Below are 12,452 nucleotides of genomic sequence, written 5' to 3'. Positions count from 1 at the left end.
CAAACTAGTCTGTGTTATATAATCAAATATGAACACAGGTTAGAGAAAATCACTTACAATCTGGAACTTTCCCCTTACTTGATGGTATCATCCTTGTCATCACTCCCTGACCCACTCCCAATGTTGCATCCAAGGATTAATGCTACCGTTGGGTCTGGGTTCTCCAGACTCACAGGTGAGCAGAGAAAGTGACATACAAAAAAACAGTAGGAGCATACAAATGAATCTCTGTGAAGAAGCTATTCAGATGTGCCTGATTAATTATTTTCAGAGTTATTTACCAGACACAAGGTTTTCGGACTCAATTAGGGAGATGAAAAAGCTATCCAAGACCCTATTTCAGAAATTCATAGCATATTCCTTAAGAACCACCCCCCTACCACCTTCCTACCTCTCACCCACTCATACCACCGCCACTGCCAACATCATACTCAGAAACTTAAGGAAAATATCTTCAAAATGGCAAAATTATGCCTCGGAGAACCAAACAACATGCACAAAGTTGAAGAAATGTGAGTGAGAAAAATAAAGAACATAGAGAAGTGATCATTTTAAAATAAATATTCTTGGCACAATGCCAAAGAATACAAAATCATTTCTAATCTGTGCCCATCGGATCAATGTTAGTTCAAAGGGAAAGAATGGTAAGAACTGGAAATGGAGCAGCCTGAAGTCATCACAGCAACCTGTAAAAAAAAAAAATAATGAAAAAATACTATCGAGGTGTCTACTGTGTGCTAGACACGGTGCTAGGTTCTTCCAAATCAGCGAAAGCTACGCAGGAGCATGAGGAGTCCAGATGCATGATAGGAGATGAGTAAGAGCTCGGGCCATACAGGACTGCTCAGAGTCTTGGGGAAAGTGTCCAAAAGGCCCAAGGCACCAGCAAAAGGGTGCACGCGTGTTCCTCTCAAAAGGAAAAGTGACTGGGATTGCTTCTCCCTTGTCCCTTGGAGGTCAATTAAAGCCAGGTGCAAATGTTCACTCTCGTTTTTACACCACCAATAGCCAGACAGCAACACATTAAATGTATAATTCACCTAAAGCGGAAAAATCACTGTTTTGGAAACAGTGGGCAGCTAGTGCAGATTGTGTCGCACAGGTGTGATATGTGCCATATGGTTCACGCTTCTGAGCAGACAGACACTCCAATCTGTCCCAACTAGAGTCTTGCCAAGGTCTTTCCAGGCTTCTTGCACGGACATATCTTCCCGAAGCTCTGTCCTTCTGCCACCAACGTTACTCATTTACTGATGAGGAGGTCAAAAAACTTAGGCAGAACATTTTTTTAGCTTTCTGCTACTAAACAATCTACTTCTACTCGCTGCTGCTTACTGGATATTTACACTTCGCCTCAGTCACACAGTATGGCTGGTGAACAAAATGGCCTTCACCAGGTCCTCTGGAACGTTTTGCTGCCCAGCAACAAATAGAAAATAAGGGCAAGGGGAGATGTTTGGACAAGAGATGGCAACATGGGCCTGCGACAGCAGGAGGATGAGCTCCTTCTAGAACCTAAATAGTCTGAAGAGGACTAGGGATGCTGGCCTGACGCTTATCCCCAAGCACTGCTCTCCTGAGGAAAGCTCTCAGCTCCCTCAAAGACCCTGGAGAACTGCCTCTGCCCTGCTCCTCAAGTTCTCTCAGTTTCAAGCAGTTTCCCTCTCCCACTTGATAAAAAACATAAATAAACTCTGACACAATAATGAGGGTTAAGTGAAGCTGCCTGGCCGGGAACGCAGGAGAAACCACACCCACCGCAGAGAGCTGACTAGTGGTCAAACTAACTCAGAAACAATTCGGTTAAAACAACAAGGATTCCCTCCCTGGTTAAGTACACACAAAGGAGGGCAACCCCTGCGAAGGCTGCTTCTTCGACTAAAGGCAAGGATAGAATAACGAAGGCAAAAGTCACCCCGTTTCCCACAGAGAACGGCTGGATAAAGCGGAGCTCACCACAGGATGACGAAATCCACTTAGAGTTTTTAGAAACTGTGTTGACCCACCACATCCATGAGGCTAAAGCCAAACAATACAACTGAGTCACTGACTCAGAAGAGTTGGAAGTTCACCATCCAGCTGGCTTTCCGCTGATGCTGATGGGCTTTCCGAGCAACAGCTGCTCTGGTTCCTTCTTCTGGGCCCTCATCACCTGCCATCTTACCACCTCACTTCTCAATCCAGGCCTAGGTTTCTGTACATTCTCATTTTTGTTGCATTCAAATTTCTGCTTCCTCACATTCTTTCTTCTCCCATGGGGGAAGATTCATGTCCTTCCTTCATAATAGAGTCTCTTTGAGTGCTTACCGTGTGCCAGGCATGCCATCGGGTAATCCACAGAGAGTAAACCCCAGTGCTGAGTTACACCACCAAGAAAGCCACGCAAACCAATTAGGGCTTTGTGTTTCCGTGTCCAATGGTGAGCGTATCTGGTGGCCTATTTCTTCCTGTCCCTCTTCTCTTCCTACTTCTCTATGTACCTGGCCAAGGGCTTAAGTAAAGCACTCTCTTGGGGCGCCTGCGTGGCTCAGTTGGATAAGCCTCTGCCTTCGGCTCAGGTCATGATCCCAGGGTCCTGGGATCGAGCTCCACATAGGGCTCTCTGATCAGCGGGGAGCCTGCTTCCCTTCCTCTCTCTCTCTGCCTGCCTCTCTGCCTACCTGTGATCTCTCTGTCAAATAAATAAATAAATAAAGTCTTTAAAAAAAAAAAAAAAAGAACTCTCTTTTTTTTTCTCTCCATCTCCCTGACCAACCCCCACCTCAAAAATCAGAAAAACAAATCATCAAAGGGAAAAAAATTATAGGAATTTGTCTAAAGACATGATTAGTCATAAAGTGCTTTCATGCTTTCTTCCCTTTTGCTATTCACATCAGATGGTAATTAGTTTTCGGGTTATTGTGCCAAATCTCAGATGCCAAGAGAAAAAAGAAAATTATCCATGACCGTTCCCTTCCCAAAAGGAAAGCCTAGAGCTGGAAGAAGCAGCCTTATTTGCTTCTTCCCCCACAGAAACCCTGGCACTTCACCAGCCGCAAATCAGTTCAGTGATTTGTGGAAGTGACTGGGAGATCTTAGTGCCCAAAATGCCCCTTGACAACCTACATTTATTCTGTATAAAGTTCATTTCCACCAGCACCAAATATGAATGTAAAAAGAAAAAACAAAAGCTTGAGTATTTTTCTAGCAATAAAACTGTTTATGCAAGTTGTTTAAATGACAGCATGCTATGGCAGACACAGTGACCCTCCCCATAAGTCACACCCTTACGTAGTCCCCTCCCCTTCAAATGCAGGCAGAATCTGTGATTTGCTTCTAACCAACAGAAAATGGCATGGGGAAGAAGATGTCATTCTTGTGATGATTTGGTTAAAGATAAAGGAGTTTTGCCAATGGAATTTAAGTCCCTAATCAGCTGACTTTAAGTTAACGAAAAGGGAGAAATCCCTGGGTAGGCCCCGACCTAATAATGCAAGCCCTTTAAAATAAAGAAGGTCTCAAGATCGGAGACTTGGAGCCACAGAATTGCTTCCATGAATGCTGCAGGCATAAGGAAATGAATCTGCCTGCAACCTACAAGAGCAGGGCATCATTCCCTAGTCAAGCTTCCAGATGAGAACACAGCCCAGCCAACACTTGATTTCAGTCTTGTGAGACCCTGAGCAGAGAACCCAGCTGAGTGATGGCCCAGGCTTCCAGATCACTAGAAACTATGTCATAATAAATATGTGTTCTCGTAAGCACCTAAGTTTGTGGTAGTTTATTTATTACGTAGCATAGAAAAGGAGTATGCATGCTAACACAGCAACCGGGAGCTTTTTGCTTCTCTAAGGGGTTTAAGCTTTTTGGAATTCTCTAAGTTACAGAAAATATCTCTGCTTACCTCAGTCGTGATGACAAATCTAGACACACCCTCATGTTACCACCCCCCTGCATCCCCCATGTGTATCAGAGTGAGAGGATACACGCTATCCCCCCTCATTTTATTCCTTCTGTCTGAAAGAATCATCAGACATCATTTGACAAGATGGTCTGAATAGGCCCAGTACCTGACCCATATTCCCAATCATTCCCTCAAGTTTTTAATTTTCCCAAAGCTTGAGTGTCAGTCTGCTGGACAAAACCCTTCATGCTGTTAAATCCATTTTGTTGCGGGCACCCAGGGGGTTGATTATAGGTAATAAGGTAAATATTAACAGAGACAGAGTGACAAATTGAAGTAGTCTAGCTGAAAATCCCAGAGCCCTCATGAAAATTCAGATAGAAATCAGCCCTCTGATATATCCTGCAGTGTTTCCTTTGAGAAGCATTTTCTTAGCTGCCCTATAAAATTTCCTACATGTCTGCGTCCTTTACTCCAAATAACACTTTATCTGTTTTGCTTCTTGTGCAGAACAGAGCGAGACGCCCCTATTGGTAGTTCATGGATCTACATACAATACATACCTTTCTTCCTTACCCAGCAAAGGTGGACAGCCTAATAAAGAAATCTACCCCCACTGCTACCAATAACATTCCCCCTTTTCCTGTGAAATTACCGTCAATAGTCCATGAATCACTCGGTTCCCTTAGGCTGCTGCTGGATATTTTAACTTCAAATGACACATCACTCTGCAGTAAAGCAACAGAAGCGTTACTTAAACCTAAAGTACTGAATGTGAAAGGAAAGCATGAAAGAGTGCATTCCTGCAGGATGGACACAATTTGTATGCTTCTTCGTATTTTCTAGGGTTTCAGTGTTTTAGACACAAGAAGCCTTCGATTGATATTTATAGGATTGAACTCAAGACAAGCGAGCAAATTCACTATCACCATGAAGGAAAAGAAAGGCTCACCCCCTAATTAATTACATTTCACGCTTGTTGTCACTACCTACCCTCGTGTCCCATCTCTGGCCATTCCAAATATTGGTCTTACAATAGCCATGAGGGGAGAAAAGACTTAAAATAATGCATAAGAGGGGCGCCTGGGTGGCTCAGTGGGTTAAGCTGCTGCCTTCGGCTCGGGTCATGATCTCAGGGTCCTGGGATCGAGCCCCGCGTCAGGCTCTCTGCTTGGCGGGAAGCCTGCTTCCTCCTCTCTCTCTCTGCCTGCCTCTCTGCCTGCTTGTGATCTCTCTCTGTGTGTCAAATAAATAAATAAAATCTTTAAAAAAAAAAAAATAATGCATAAGAACATTTTTAAAAATCTGAAATGCTATATATTTGGCCAAAGATCAAGATGCCCCTATAAGTAGGTTTATGGATCTATATTAAATAAATACCTTTCTTTTGCACCAAGCAAAGGTGGAGAGCCTAATAAATATATATAAAGTATATGCATATATACATGTACATGTATATATGTATATATGTACATACATATGTATATATGTAAATACATGCAAATATATATACATCTTCTGTATCTACCATTATAGTACTATGTAGCCTCTGTCTTCTAAATATTTATTGGTATGTTAATTATTGGCACCAAGGAAATCCCTTTTATTATATTTAAACTACAGTGGTTCTTTGGATTTCTAAATCGACATCATTTACTGAGATTATGCTCAATAAATACTCTGTGCTGCTAATTTCTGAGATGGACACAACACAAAAGAAAGCACTGCTCATCTCTTGAATTCCTTTTCAGTTTATCCTGCAGATCACGAGTAGCATTTAAATCTAGCAGAGAACAACTTCTCAATCAGCTTAAGCTTCCCTTTTAACTCTTAGTCTCACCCAATAACATTCTTATCTCAAGAAGTTTTAAAATCCAAGAACTAGTAGCACTCGCCTTGTATCCATGGCTGGTACATAATAGTTAAAAATGTTCATTGAATGGAAATTAATTTCAAAGAGCCTACACCAGGGTCTGGATCGCTCTGAATTGGATATTGACAAGAACTGATTCGGCAATCTTTGTTTTCAAGGGCCAAAAGAATTTCCAGAAGCTTCCCAGTCATCCCTATATTCAACTCACAGCTCAAACCACCAACTCCTACCTTCACCCCACTGCTCCCCAGAGTACCCTCCTTACCCGTCTGCCCCTCACCTTGAATACTCCATAGCTATATTGCTACTTCAAACCAAGATCTGATCCAATCTCCACTTGACCCAGTCCTGACTGTGACTTCCTGCCTCCACTAACTTCCAGCCATGCTCCTCCCACGTTATCTTACATAGCTTTATCTCTTCTAGACAGAGCATCCTTTGTAGTACCTGTCTGCTCATGGAAGCTTCTGGTTCTCACCTTCTTGAACATCCCTGCAGCTACCACCTTGGGTCAGGCCTTCACAGTCTATTGCCAGAATCTCATAACTGCCTACCAGTTCTCACCACCTCTCCTCTTACTGATCTTCAATCCATTTTCCACGGTGCTGCCAGAGTCATCTTTCTAAAATACAAATCCAACTGAGTTACTTTGATGCTTAAAATCTAAAAATCCAAACCAGAATATACACTCCTTAGCAGTGACAGACAAGCCTTCCTACATTTCCAACCTTCTCCCCCATCATCTGCCAGCAGTCCCACACCCCAGTGTTCAAGCAAACCAGCCTGCTTGCCATCTCGCCAAGGATCCGTGCTCACTCACGCCTCCATGCTTTCGTCCAGGCTATTCCCCCTACCTGGTTTGCCCTACTCACCTTTCAAGATAAACCTCAGGCTAAGTGAATTATCTCCCCTAGGCACTCCCAGAGCACACTGTACTTCTAGACTGTGGCATCTAACGCACTTACCTGTCATTGCTTATTATTGTTCTCTCTCCTCCCCTAATCGGTAAGCTTCCTTAGAAGACCACATCTAGGGGTGCCTGGGTGGCTCAGTCATTAAACGTCTGCCTTCATCTCAAGTCATGATCCCGGGGTCCTGGGATGGAGCCCCACATCAGGCTCCCCGTTCAGCAGGAAGCCTGCTTCTCCCTCTGCCTCTGCTTGTGTTCTCTCTCTTGCTGTGTCTCTCTCTGCCAAATAAATAAATAAAATCTTTAAAAAGAAGAAGAAGAAGAATACCACATCTATCTCGCTAATCATTGTATCACCACTACCTGGCCCAGTATCTGGCACACAGGGACTCAATAAATATTTGACCGACTAAATATAACAATATAGTGGCAGCTAACATTTGTTCCATACTTCCTGTGCGTCTGACACTGTTCTAAGTACTTTACATGTGTTAATTCATTTAATCTTCGCAATAATTCTAAATATCATTTTTTAAAATATCTTATTTATGTATTTGAGACAGAGAGCACAGAAGAAGAGTGAGAGGGAGAAACAGACTCCCTGCTGAGCAGGGATCCCGATATGGGACTCGATCCCAGGACCCTGGAATCCTGACCTGAGCTGAAGGCAGCCACTTCACTGACTGAGTCACCGAGGCACCCTTAAATATCATTACTATCCCCTCTTTACAAATAAGGAAATTGTGATGCAGAGACATTAAATAACATGCCTGAGGTTATATGGTGATAATGTGACAGAGTCAGAACCTGAAGCCAGACAGTGAATCCAGAGCCTAAGCTCTTCAGCCCTCCTCCATACCGCCTCTCCTTCACATATGATTCAGTTCAACGGTAGTTTCTGCGGGAACCGTCTCTTACCATCCAGTCTGAGTCAGACGTTTCTCTTCTGAAACCCATGACACCCTATACACGCCTTCACCATAGTACTCATCACGCTGCAGTGTATGACTTGGTGTCTATTCCCATTACTCCATGAGACCTGGATGGCAGGGGCTTTGACTTTGTCTTGATCTCCTTTGTGTCCCCAGGGCCCTACACATGGTAAATATTTGAGCTCTTAGGGATGGTAGACAATGGGTGGCTGCGAGAACCTGAGCTGGAGCCTAAGCATTCATTTCCAGATTATCCAGCAGGTGGCAGAAGAGGACAAAAGCTGAACAGAGGACCAGCCTCCTTACCTTTCACACTCGTCACTTTCTTCACGATGGTTTCCTGACCTTGCCACAGAGTCACTGTCACCGTGGCTCCCAATGTGCCATAGCCCCAAACCACTGCCCCCGCAGGCTCCTTCTGCAGCACCATGGAGTTATTGATGTATGAGGCGAAGCGAAAGGCGACATCTAAAAAATGTAACAAACCCTTAGAAAAGCGTCATCACCAATTGAACCTGCTCAAACAGCAAGGAACAGAAAGTCTTTATACAGGACAATTTGACTATATTCAGCCCTTTTCATTCTTCTAAACCCAGATCTTATTCCTCCCAATTAGGTAAGCGACCTAACAAGACCGGTTGCCAACAATAGGCAGCATAGTACAAGGTGACCAATAAAAGAAAAACGCAAAGAGCCTATAGGGCAACCCATGTGCCACCAGCCTCCTCCCCCTCAGAGCTCCTGATCTGCCTTTGGCCTGGGGCTTGGCCCTGCTGCTTCACTTTCTCCCCCCCAAATTGCTAACATGCTCCTCTTATACACCCCACAGATGGTAGGTATTTATGAGAAAAATAAACCACTTCCTTCCCCTACTTTCTATTACCACGCCCACTCCTTGTTGCTGGGAATAAAGAAACCTGTCTCCCTCCAACACAGCCTTCCCTAATCTTTCCCCTCACTCTTTATCTCCCCTTTTCCATCGTACCAGTGTCGATTTCCCACAAAGAATTCCCCTTATTGTGTTTGTTTTTTTTTTTTTTTTTTGGACAACCCACTGAAAATTCTAAATAAGCATTTATGAATATCTGCAATGTCTGCTTCCTTCTAAAGTAAGTACAGATAAATTAAGATGAAATAATAAGGTCAGTGAGAAATAGAAGGTCAAAATGTCAGAACAAAGGTCTTCTGTCTCAATTTTACCCATCTCACAAGCTAAATTATATAAAAAGAACAAGAGGGAGAGCACTTGAAACTGCAGATTCTATTCTAGAGTCACTAACAAGACTGAATAAGAACTCACTTTAACGAGATCATTCCTATTTTTAACATGCAGCCTATATTGAAGTATTTTATTAATAACAAGCATCTATCCAAATTATCTCAGTGAGTTCCTCATCAAAACTTAACAAGGGGGAAAAAAAACTTAAGTTATGTCCCAATTTGTCTGAGCAAAACAGACTAAAATCCCTAGAAGAAAATAATTAACAAAGTTATGGGGTTTTTTTAAGGGCTTTAAGCAAAAATGATAGGCAGGAAGAAGAATGAAAACTAACAAGGTTGACATTTTCCTCCCTGGAAGCTACAAATAAGGATGGCCCCTTAGGCTATGCTTAACAGGACAGCACAGTTAATGGGGTCTATTCCACACAGACCCGGTGGCCTATTTGTCCTGTGTTTCGAATAACAGCCCAGTCGCTAAACATGCTCTGCTCTCCCTCTCTCTCATGAGCTTTTAGTCCCATCATATAACCAACATGACAACCAAAGATCATCCAGGAGGCTGGATAATGGGCTGGAGAGGCACAGCTACCACAAGCAAATGCTCCGAGAAGAGACTCTCCCACCCTACAATTGCATAAGCAGGTTGGCAGCAAGCTGGAGGGAAGGGGAGAGGCACATGTGTGGGAGGGCCTAGTCTTGGGTAGGTACTTCATATGGAACAAAAACTGGAAACCAAAGGGCTAAGAGCTAAGCAGAGAGAGGGTGAGGGGAGAGGGGGAACAGAATGAAGGAAACCAGCTGTCTGCTCCCACATGAGCCTTTGCAAACCGATGGGCTCTCTGAGTGCAGCCATTGTCTTCCAGACAGGGGACACATCTTTCCGAGTCTGCCTGTTTTCGCCAACACGCATTTACTGGACCTCCTTGTGCCTGGCTCTATTCTGCGTTAAAGAATTTTATTTATTTATTTTTAAAGATTTTATTTATTTATTTATTTGACAGAGGGAGACACAGCGAGAGAGGGAACAGAAGCAGGCGGAGAGGGAGAGGGAAAAGCGGGCCTCCCGCAGGGCGGGGAGCCTGATGTGGGACTCGATCCCATGACCCTGGGATCATGACCGGAGCCAAAGGCAGACGCTCAATGACTGAGCCCCCCAGGCACCCTGTGTTAAAGAATTTTAGAGGTAGAAAGGATCTTTCACACCCCAACGTACAATCATGTTACTTACTGATCACCAGACTGACACCCAGGTAGCTTAGGTAATTGCAGTTAATAGCTTGAGTATTAATTAATTAATTTGACAAATATTTATTGATACCTACTGTGTGCCAGGCACCACTTTAAGCACTGCGAATGTAACAGGAAGAAAAAGAAAACAGACAAAAATCCCGCTAGCAGCAGGGAGCTTACGTTTTACTGGGGAGCTTACTTGTGGCAGGCACAGTGCATCATCAACCCCTTCAACCAACCTGAAATCACATAGGTGGTTTAGGACAGGCCTAGAAACCAAGCCACCTTGGATTCCAAAGTTACTGCAATTTCCACTCTGCTGCAGTTAGATACTGGTGGTAAATTTAAAAAAAAAAAAAAAAAAAAAAGTCCTATTCCCTGCCCTTATAAAGCTCACATTCCAAGCCGATAAGAGTAGACAGTGGAACATTACCAAGGAATTGAGCAATGGACAAAATAGGAGACTAGGAAAGGAGGCGGGGCTGGTCATTCCTTTTGTCAAATACAAGACACTTCGCATTTGAATTTTTTTTATGAGTTTTTTTTTTTTTTAAAGATTTCATTTATCTACTTGACAGACAGAGACCACAAGTAGGCAGAGAGGCAGGCAGAGAGAGGAGGGGAAGCAGGCTCCCCGCCGAGCAGAGAGCCCCATGTGGGGCTCGATCCCAGGACCCTGGGATCATGACCTGAGCTGAAGGCAGAGGCTTTAACCCACTGAGCCACCCAGGCGCCCCTTGAATTTTTTTTTTAAGTCTTCAATTTTTCCTTCATTTGGGTGTTGGAGTAGACAACAGGAATTAGCATTCTGGGGACATTAAAAGGAGTCATTAAAATTAGACTGACAAAATTAGGACAGTGTTTAGGTTACCTCTGATGGATGCATTGGAGAGGAACACCCAGAGAGTCTCGATAAAATGCAATGACCTAGTTATTAAGTTGGGTGCAACATCCTTGGGTATTCAATTTTTTGTTTCATTGCTTATATATTTTTATACATTTCAACTATTTTACACAGTCACACAGGGGTAAAGACTGGAAAGAAAGATGCCAGGATATGCAACCAAATAAGAAGTAAAGAAAATTTAAAGCATTAATGAAAAATACAGTCATTGTAAGTCAAAGTAATGGAACGGTAAGACCCAAAGGTGAAGAGAGAATACCGTATTGGCATTAAAGTTAACAGCCTTTAAAAGAAAAACTAATTTGAAAATGGCCTTACTCTCCTCTCCTAGGCTGGACTCAAAGGTCACTGAGTGGGAATGAGAGTCAGAAAGTGCTATGCAGAGCAGTGCTGGTCTACACTTCTGTTAAAGCCCGAGACACTACTAATGGGCTGCATGCGGTCTCAGTCTGGGTACTTCTGGGTTCGCAGGTGGAGCAAGAGTCATTTCTCTGCACCCTGTCCCCATTCTCAGTTCAATTTTCATATCTTAGCAGGGATCTGTGGGGTCCACTGCTTGAATGGTTTGAGGGAAACAACGGGTCCAGCATTACCACTTTATCACTTGACACGAGCGGGCGGAGTTCGCCCTCTGGTTCTCCATGGTTGTGGCTCGGTGTCCAGCCTGGAGTAGTCAACTGACAGGATCCGCCCTGGACAATAGTCAAAGTGAGCCGCCCTCCTCCCCGATGCCTTGCCTATTATCCCACCACCGAAATCCGTAACCTGCGCCAGAAATCAAGGCTAAGCCTGAAATATTCTGAGCTACTGAGGGGGTTGTATTTCCTAATCCTAATCACCACTTAAACTAGTCAAATATAATTCCCCTAAGGAACCAGGCTTGAAGCAAACCCTCCCCAAGGGTACTACTGAGGGGGCAGCAGCGAAATGTTGGGGATGACTCAGTCACCTGTTTCCAAATATTATCTAACGAGCTTCGCCACCCCCCTTCGACTTCCGACTTCCCGTGCGGTTATTCAAAGACCCGAGGGCCTCGGTCCGGGACCTTTAGGCCTCCCCCTTAAGATAGGCCCACATGTCCCTCTGCGCCACACCGGTCATCAGGACCGTGCAAGGGTGTGGAGGAAGCGGACCGACCGCAGACACTGCGGCCTAGGCCTGGGTCCCGAGGCCGGCTCCAGGGTCGCGGTTCGCGGGTCCTGCAGAGGACGCGGCATCTCGGAGCCCGCGCAGGCGGACGGGCAGGGGTCGGGCCGAGCCGGGCCGCCTCACCTGCACTCGTGTCGGCCGGCACGATTAAAGACAGCACCAGCCCAAACACAAATCCGGGCGCTACCATGTTGGCGAAGATCCGCCACCCGGGTACGGGACTCTGGACGCGGACTTCAGGGGCCAGGGGTGGGGGAGGGGGATATGCCGGAGTCGTGGGCGGGGCCTGCGCGGGGCGGGGAGGCCTGACTCCACCCTTCCCGGGCAGTTCTGTCGCGAAGCCGGCCCCT

At 44.8% G+C, this 12,452-nt stretch overlaps 1 protein-coding gene across 1 annotated transcript in view; it reads right to left on the bottom strand.

Moving 5' to 3' along the window:
• SIAE (sialic acid acetylesterase) overlaps positions 1 to 12,374 on the bottom strand; it is a 39,708-nt gene extending 27,334 nt beyond the window's left edge. The window contains exons 1-2 of the mRNA XM_046014753.1: positions 12,226 to 12,374; positions 7,905 to 8,066 (exon numbers count right to left, since the gene is read on the bottom strand). Of these exons, the coding sequence (XP_045870709.1) occupies positions 7,905 to 8,066; positions 12,226 to 12,292 (229 nt within the window). The 5' untranslated portion in view covers positions 12,293 to 12,374. The remainder of the gene's footprint in view (positions 1 to 7,904; positions 8,067 to 12,225) is intronic.
• Positions 12,375 to 12,452: the final 78 nt, after the last annotated feature.

This window comes from Meles meles, chromosome 8 (genome assembly GCF_922984935.1).
Source record: "Meles meles chromosome 8, mMelMel3.1 paternal haplotype, whole genome shotgun sequence".
Lineage (NCBI taxonomy): Eukaryota > Metazoa > Chordata > Mammalia > Carnivora > Mustelidae > Meles > Meles meles.
The sequence above is the reverse complement of the archived record's forward strand: the minus strand, read 5'-3'. Positions and strand labels throughout refer to the sequence as shown.